Source organism: Zingiber officinale, chromosome 2A, assembly GCF_018446385.1.
Source record: "Zingiber officinale cultivar Zhangliang chromosome 2A, Zo_v1.1, whole genome shotgun sequence".
Taxonomy (NCBI): domain Eukaryota; kingdom Viridiplantae; phylum Streptophyta; class Magnoliopsida; order Zingiberales; family Zingiberaceae; genus Zingiber; species Zingiber officinale.
The window spans coordinates 79,787,674-79,795,855 of NC_055988.1; the positions used below are offsets into that span (position 1 = coordinate 79,787,674).

At 37.5% G+C, this 8,182-nt stretch overlaps 1 protein-coding gene across 1 annotated transcript; it reads right to left on the minus strand.

The window, feature by feature from the left end:
- Positions 1-1,606: 1,606 nt before the first annotated feature.
- Positions 1,607-7,458, minus strand: LOC122041313 (monoacylglycerol lipase-like). The gene is made up of 7 exons (XM_042600948.1): positions 6,860-7,458; positions 6,145-6,183; positions 5,968-6,038; positions 3,333-3,397; positions 3,156-3,245; positions 2,954-3,046; positions 1,607-2,265 (listed from the first exon to the last, which is right to left on the minus strand). Exons 1-7 carry the CDS (start codon positions 7,255-7,257, stop codon positions 1,831-1,833), a joined length of 1,191 nt encoding a protein of 396 aa, XP_042456882.1. The 5' UTR covers positions 7,258-7,458; the 3' UTR covers positions 1,607-1,830.
- Positions 7,459-8,182: the final 724 nt, after the last annotated feature.

Genomic DNA, 8,182 nt, shown 5'->3' on the forward strand with positions numbered 1-8,182 from the left:
AAAGCTATGTTCCTATAACAATTTTTTCCCGTGCTTTACCCTTTCTCTGTGCCATATCATCCAAACTTGTCTTTTTTGAGATTTCAGCCACAACTACACCCTTCCCCCTATATGCCTTTGTTGCTTAAGAAATATGAACCCCAACCTCCTAATGTATCATCTTCTAATTCACAATTAATTCCTCTTCTCTATCTCTGATATTGAGATTATGTAGATCCAGCACATTCTCCTCCAAATTTTTCAAAATCTGGAAAGAGTTTTCAACGGAAAACCCCTCCACAAACTCAACCTATGGATCTAAAATAGATTTTTTTTCTTTGGAATCCATGCTTGCTTCCCTGCTCCAGCTTTCAAAGACACTACCTCAGAATCCCCTAGATGAGCTTCTGCACCCTCTTTAGGTATACCTTCCAAATGTTTGTCCTCCTTCAAACCCCTGGGATCTTCCCCCATAGTAGCAGAGTTCTATTTCCCAACACCCCAAGTTAGGTTTGGATGATAACCATTACCATAACATTCCTCAACTGATTGTCCTAAATGCTGGCAGTGCAGACAGTATTTAGGTTGGTGTTCATAGATCACCTTTTGTAATCTCCTGACCTCTCTAATACCAATCCAGAAATCTTCAATCTTTGGTTTCAAAAGATCGATCTCTACACAAACTCTTGCCATTGTTAGCCTAGAGACATAAACTGTAGCTTCATCAACTTTCAGAGTCATTCCAACAATCTTCGCAGCTGCAAACAATCCCTTTTTGTAGAACATATGTATGAGAAAATCGAGGAGCTAGATCCAGACTAGAACCACAGAGGATTTAGCCTCAAAGGTGAACTTCAGCGACCACTTAAAGATCCTCATAAGAACGCCCCCTATATTCTGAATCCCCCTAGTCCAAATTCTAGTCATATCCTCAATTGATGATTCAAAAACTTGATATTGTAGAAACTGGTAGGCCCAGATTCGCAAAGGATTGAATAATCGTTGCCTGATTTGGTCTCGACCCCAAAAATTTTCCAAGAAGAGCAATCAGAAGGCATTAGACATACCAGAAATCTCTTCATCCATGTAGAATATCGCAGGGTTTTTATTGTAAGTTGTGGCTCATTTGTAGTCCTCCCCACTTCATTGAAACTTTTCTTCGCCACCCGCGGCGACGCCGGCTTGACAGATTCTGCGTATGAAACCTTAGACAACAGGGACGACATCTCCTGTGCAGTAGATCTTGGGATAGAAACAGGGTGAAATCGATCTGCCTCCGGCGCCGACTATATTCTGCTCTGGATCACTCAATCTCTTAACTGAGAGTATACGATCGAACAAAAACCATTTGCAAAAACAAGATTGAGGTGGATGAGGAAGAAAGAGAAGGCAAACAGAGTGCAAATACTGTAGTTTGATCCTCTAACATGACAACCTGTTTAACAAGTTAATTAGTAAGAACACAAAGAAACGTCAACTAATAAGCCTCTGCTATTTGGAAAAGGTTCAGTTAATTAAAATACAATGTTCTTAAGTACTTAGAAAGGTTCACATGAAACCATATAGATCATTCTTCCTATGGTCCAGGAAATGACATTCATAGTTAAACATAATCCTGCTTGCTGCATTGCCATCAAAGAAGAGAAATCTGATGATTTCAGCTTCAATCTCTTCATATTGGAAATTTTCTTGTTGTGACCATGTAACTATATATATATATATAAAAGATACATGTCAGCTACTGGCTGGCTACATCGGTTTTTATTTATCTTTTTAGACTAAAAACTGGCCAACCAAGAAGAAAAAACAGAGGTCGGCTCAATGAACTAGTCGCCTTGATGTTAATCAGAGTTATCCACTTGCCCAAACACAGTCAGACTGATGAACTCTGCAGCTGAACCAGTCGATAATGTCTGCCATAATCTCAACGCGTTCAGGTTCGATGAGAAGATCATGTAGAAGCCCTGGGTATAGTTTGATGGACTTGTCCGTCGACGAAGCTTCATCGAACAATCTTTGAGAACCCTTGGGGTCGGTCAGATCGTCGGAAGTCCCATGGAGCACTAGGAAAGGGACACTAACTCTGTACAGATTCTGCTTCAGGTAGGCTGATGAGCGCAAGATCTCATAACCAGTCTTGACTCGGACAGAGCCAGTGAACACCAGCGGGTCGGTGTACTTGTGCTTGAGGGCTTCAGGATCGCGGGAAACTGGTGATGTGCTATTACTTGCGCTGCTAAATTGGTACTTCGGGGCTAGAAGACAGAAAACTGGAGCTACTATTGTCTGCCAAATAACATGATATAATGATCAGACTTTTGCCACATGAATTTAGTATCATTTTCACCAACTCATTAACGACTATCATGATAATGTTTCTATTGCCCAAATAGACACAAGCCATATCAAAACAAATGGACTATCTTAGCTATGCAGAAAACTGGTGTGAAATTTGCTTGTATAAAGTGTTGGATTTAATCTTGCCATTCAGTGGGCTTACGTGCTATTTTATAACATACAGATTCATGTCAATACGGACGAACTCAGTAAGTGATCTAATCAATATTAATTGCGGTTTTGTGGTATTAGATGTGGATTTATATGTACAAAACCCGTTAACCTGTATTTTATTATTATTGATGGGTGGATAATAGAATTAGGTCTACTACTATATATAGGGCGTGATCCCCATAGGATTGGATAATTTTGAGATCTCTCAGCTTTCCATTGGTGAGGAGAGTGACGCTGACCATTCCGCTATATTAAGGTTCCTCATCTATTTCACTTAATTTAATTTATGTTGTAATTTTCGATGTTAACTAGATCTTGTGCATAATTCTTGTCCCAGTTCATATGGTTTACTAGAACTTGTTTTAGAATTTATGATTAAGAAAACCTCCTTCATAAAGAAGATTGAGCTCATTCAGAGCATTCAAAGTTAGTAATGACAGTTTCATCTTCAACCACAACTAACCGTTATTATCGGATGTGAAGGGTGAACATAGACAGCCGGTGATGTCAATGCGATACCACTAATCCAGCCTTCTATCTTTGGATCACAAATCGCCTTCAAACATGCATGACAGAAACAACCACGATAAATGTATAGGTTCCATGGTAATCAACAAATAAAGGTGCTTTAAATGTATACATGGCCAACATGTGAGATATCATACCTTCAGAACAATAGCTCCACCGGTTGAATGGCCGAAGCAAAAGCAAGGTAGCCTAGGATTCTCTGCCAAAACCTTTTGCAGAAATGCTTTCTTTTGACACAAAAATAGAAATGATGAGTGTATATATAATCTTGCCACAAACTAAAGGCAGTGGCAACAATAGGTAAGAGTTCATACCAAATCACTGATTGCATAATCAAGGGAATCAACATATCCATGCAATCCATCACTTCCCCCATGCCCTGAGCGACATTTACAACAGGTACAAATAAAAACAGCGTAAACAATTAAAGCCTTTATGTGTAAGGTGATACCTCTTCCTATTTTAGTAAATATATCCTGATTAATCTGTCTTTTTCAGTTAAATATTTCATCTTAGAAGTTGTCTTATGTGCAGCTTCAAAATGTCCAGGCATAGCCACTCTCTAATTATTAGAAAATTTTGCAATACAAAAAATGAATACTAACATAAAGTCAAATCTAAATGTTGAGAGATGCAGGCATGACCAAAATGTGTCTAAGTTGAAATCTGATGCTTTTTATTAGCTTGATATGCATGCTGCTAGAACTTGTATTTATAAAATGGTGCAGTGCATCATGAAAACGCTGTTTTGTTAGCTGAAGTACATTCATAGGAAACCATGCTTATTTGATCAAGATTACTCAACCAATATCTAAGAACTAGCTAACCTGACTTGTCTCAACCAAGATTAAAGCCAATTTGAGCCAAGTCAAAGGATGGTACTTTTTTGCAACCTGAAAAACCAAATTTAGCACTACGGAAAAACTAACATAACATCTGAAACAATAGTCTAGTTTCACTAAATACACTGGAACAGATTAGAATCTATTTGATTATGTATGCAACTGTACAAAGTATAATATATTAATTCATACAAATAGGTAAAGGGAATTTTTGCAAAATTTCTTAGATCAAGTCAAAATGCAACTTGAACAAAACTTGAAAGATTACAATCAGCAAAACCTTCAAATTAACTACTAGACAACAAGAGAAGAATTACAAATAGGCAAAGCTTATGTCAAATAAAGACATGCACTATAATTTTGTTTATTTGTGTATTCATATTCAAAATCTAGACTTTTACTTGAACCTTGCTTCCCTTGCATTTTTATAGTAGAGATTCGAACTAGGAAGTATACTCACTAGCAGAATTACCATGTAACTCAAAAAACAAATACTACCACAATGGCTTTTTCACAAAAAAAAATCATCTCCTTCAAACTTCGCAGATCTCCAATTTCTGGTATCTCATTAAAAGGTCATTGGATGGCAAATTTTCATTGTAGATGGTAGATTAGGGATTTGGCATTGTGATAAAAAATAATTTTTTAGACACAACAGATATTAAGACAACCATCAACCATGCAGTTAAAATACTTCATTTCCTTTTATTTGTTCTATTCCAAGAAGTTCACTTGGTTTACTAAACAACAGTTCAAACCAAACAACAGTTCTATACAACTAGTGTAACTGATTATCTAGGAACTTCCGGTGCTTGTGGCTATACCATTTGATCTTAATATCCTCGATTGTACCAAAGTATCAAATAGTTGAATGGTCAATTAGGACATTTGAATGCTTTTTTCCTTTTACTTCAAATTAGCATATGTTAAAGTTTTCACTTGGTTACCTAAAAACAATTGAATAGAATAATAGAACAAATTCCAGAGTGAATTTTGAGCATTGGTGATAATCTATTTCAATAACAACATCCTAGTATAATAGATACTGATGATGTATTCTAGTGCCTCAAATGACAACGTAGACCACTTGGTTTCAAAGAATACAATGGCACGACATAACTTAGTGCCTACAATCATGGTAGTTTAAATTGTTAGCTGAACCTTAGGATATTACAATCTTATAACCCAATAGATTCGGATAGGTTCATATAAAACAATTTGACTCTAATGACTAATGGCTAACGCCCAATGCCTAGTGTGTGCTTCCCTTCCCATGCAGGAGGGATCCTCTGGTCCGCAAATTATGGACCAGGGGATGGTCCCTTGCATGAGGACCCTTGATTTGGATAAACTCCACCTTTAAATAGATGGGGTCCATCCAAATCAAGAGTCTAAAAAAGTGGACCATCCTCTGATCCTCAATTTACGGACCAGAGGATCCGTCCTCCTTCCCATGTAGTATCTCAGTCTCAACAAGCTTCCTAAGATATTTATATTATAAGATTTATAGCAAACCATTTAAGAATGTCTTTGATTATATTATAAGATTTATTTTAACTCCTAATTAGAAGAATCCTTTTTAATTATTATCATTATTATCATTCATGTTATGTTTATCATTCATCTTAAATATGTTGTTTTACATAATGCTGGAACACTTTAAAATTGTATTTTATTTTTCATATATTTGTTTATGTTTCAAGATATTAGAATGCTGATGTTTAAAAAAACTTGTATGAACCTCTTTTGGTTCCTAGGTTGGATCTCTATCTTCACTATCTTGCCTACAATATAGCACATTAACTTCTAGAGTAAAAATTTGCACTTCCCCTTTTGCAACCAATCGAATATTAACAGTACCCATATTGCTTTGATAACACCAAGACCAAATTTAGTATAAACGAATTGCCTAGGCCATCATGCGTACAACCAACAGAATTCCCAACCTATGACACCAAGCTCATACCATCGGAAAATATCCCCTCAAAAGACAGCTCGCTTAGTGTGTATACATAGTATGGTTTGACTTGTGCAATTGAATAACTGAAACAACTGAAAAAAAAAAAAAAAAGTATAAAACCGTAAAAAGGCTGGAGAAAGCAATTACCTATCCAATCCATTGCATATACTTTAAAACCATTATCGTTGAGCTTCTTTGAGAAGTGGTCATATCTACCACTAAAACAAAAATAATTCAGAAATATTAGAAGATGATCACTTCCATTCTCAAACAAGACGTATGGTATTTCAAACAACTTTGATACTTTAGATAATTGATACTTACCTATGTTCGTTCAGTCCATGCAACAAAACCACCAAACCCCTGCACAATAATCAGTCAATTTTAGGATAACAAGTCAACATCCATATCATATTAAAAGCAATTAATCTAGTCTAGGATCTTTCAAAAAATGGATATTAGGAGGATTTAAAGAAAAATGCACCTTCAATCCCTCTACAATATGTCAAAGCTTTTCAGATTTTCACATAAAATCGGTGTAATTCAGTGAAAAATACATCTTAGCAAGGATCCATGTCAACAATAAAGAGAATAAATCATTATAATTAATTTCAACTATATCTTAAATGATTGCAATCCATTTTGCTGAATAATCGGGCACTAGAACCTCGATATTAGAACTAATTTTCTAGAAAGGGCATTGCTTTCTTATATTGGTCCAGTTAAAAAAATTGAAGACCAAATTCATTATGCTTACGTGAATGCATGTTCAATTACAAATAAATCAATACTCCCTTAGAGCACTAACTTCACCTATGGTACTCGCTATTACATAATTCCATGTCAATATCAAGGAGGAAGAAAACAACCGTGTATCTTCGCCCAGAGATGAAAATATTATTCACAAATTGACAAAATTATTTGAAAAGCACAAACAGAGGCACAAGAGTGAAATCCGGATAAAACTGTATAAAAAGGGTAAATTTAGAATATATATATATATATATATATATAAGGAAATTTGTGAATCACGGCCTACCTCGTCTTCGTGTTTAAAGGAGTCCATGACTGTGTAAAAAGAGTGTCTCCTCTTGCCGTCGTGAACAGAGCGACCTCTCTCTCAAGCCGCCCCTGCTGCCTTGCCTCCACGACCCGCTGGATCGCCAGCGCCCTACGCCACGCCGAATCTTGCTCCCTCTGTCTCCGCGGAAACATCGCCGCAGGCACTCTCACCACCACCCCGACTCGGCCGCCCTTCTTACTCGACTCCGCCCGACCCTCAACTTTCGACCCACGGACCCGCCGCCACCGGAACGGGAGGAGCAGAAGCAGGGCAACACCTCGAAAGAGGAGCAGCAAGCCCCTGGGCGCACTGAGGAACAAGAGGGAAGCTACACGGCCGCTCGCGCCGGACGTCAGCATCGCCGGATGCGCCATTACCTCCGCCTTTACCTCGATCCAGATTTGGTTCTCGAAGGGATCGGATCGCGAAACAGCGAAATGCGATGAAGAAAAAAGATGGATCGGAGGAGACGATCCAGATCGAGCCTTCCCTCGACAGATTCAAGACGGCGACTCTGCTAATTTCTTCAGGATTCCAATTCAAATGGCAACAAGGAAAGAGACGAACCAACGAGACGGCGGGAGGATGCGTAGGCTCTTAGCCGCTGTCCGTTAGCCCTGTTATAGACGTCGTATCTAGGACACGGGTACATCGGCCCACGAAGCGTAGACCGCAGGTAATGGATTGTTGGGGTGGCCCCGAGAGGGATCTTGAGTTGGTCGATTTCGGGGGTAGGGACCAACGAAGTGCCCAATTTGGATGCGAAGTTTTGTGGTTCGGAGGTCAGCCACGTTTGCGGACCGACGCGCACCGCGGGACACGTGGCCCGACGCGGCTCCCAGTCGTCGCGATTTTAATTTATGATAAAAGCATAAATCTTTGAAATTTTGAAATATTCAATTTGAGTATCTTCAAATTAAAAATTCAATAATAACTAAAGAATAACACAAAATAACGTAAAGAATTTATAAATCTAAAATTAGAAGTGAGGAAATAAACCTTTTAGTGACAAAAATATTTAATCAGATGATAGAAAATAGGTAAAAATTAAAGGAATTCTGCTCTTTTTATATAATTTTATATTATTTATCATCAAAAATGGCATTATCTCATCTCTTTTTTTTTAATCAAATTTTTTATTTTTCAAAATTCAAAAAGTGTTTATTAACCCTAATTCATATTCATGCAAAAACACGTAGTATAAGAAGATATTGAAATGAATGCTTTGGTCGGAATGAAGACAATCTTACAAATAAAAAAAAATATGTACTAGTTAGAGAATGTTGCTAGGTTAGTAAA

What these genes read in the sequence shown, in the direction of transcription:
- LOC122041313 (XM_042600948.1), bottom strand. Translation starts at nt 7,257, where the DNA reads ATGGCGCATCCGGCGATGCTGACGTCCGGCGCGAGCGGCCGTGTAGCT. An exon ending in GTGGAGCTATTGTTCTGAAG is followed by an intron (nt 3,047 to 3,155) that starts GTATGATATCTC and finishes GCATGTTTGAAG; the next exon opens with GCGATTTGTGATCCAAAGAT. An exon ending in CTTCACATCCGATAATAACG is followed by an intron (nt 2,266 to 2,953) that starts GTTAGTTGTGGT and finishes GTTATTTGGCAG; the next exon opens with ACAATAGTAGCTCCAGTTTT.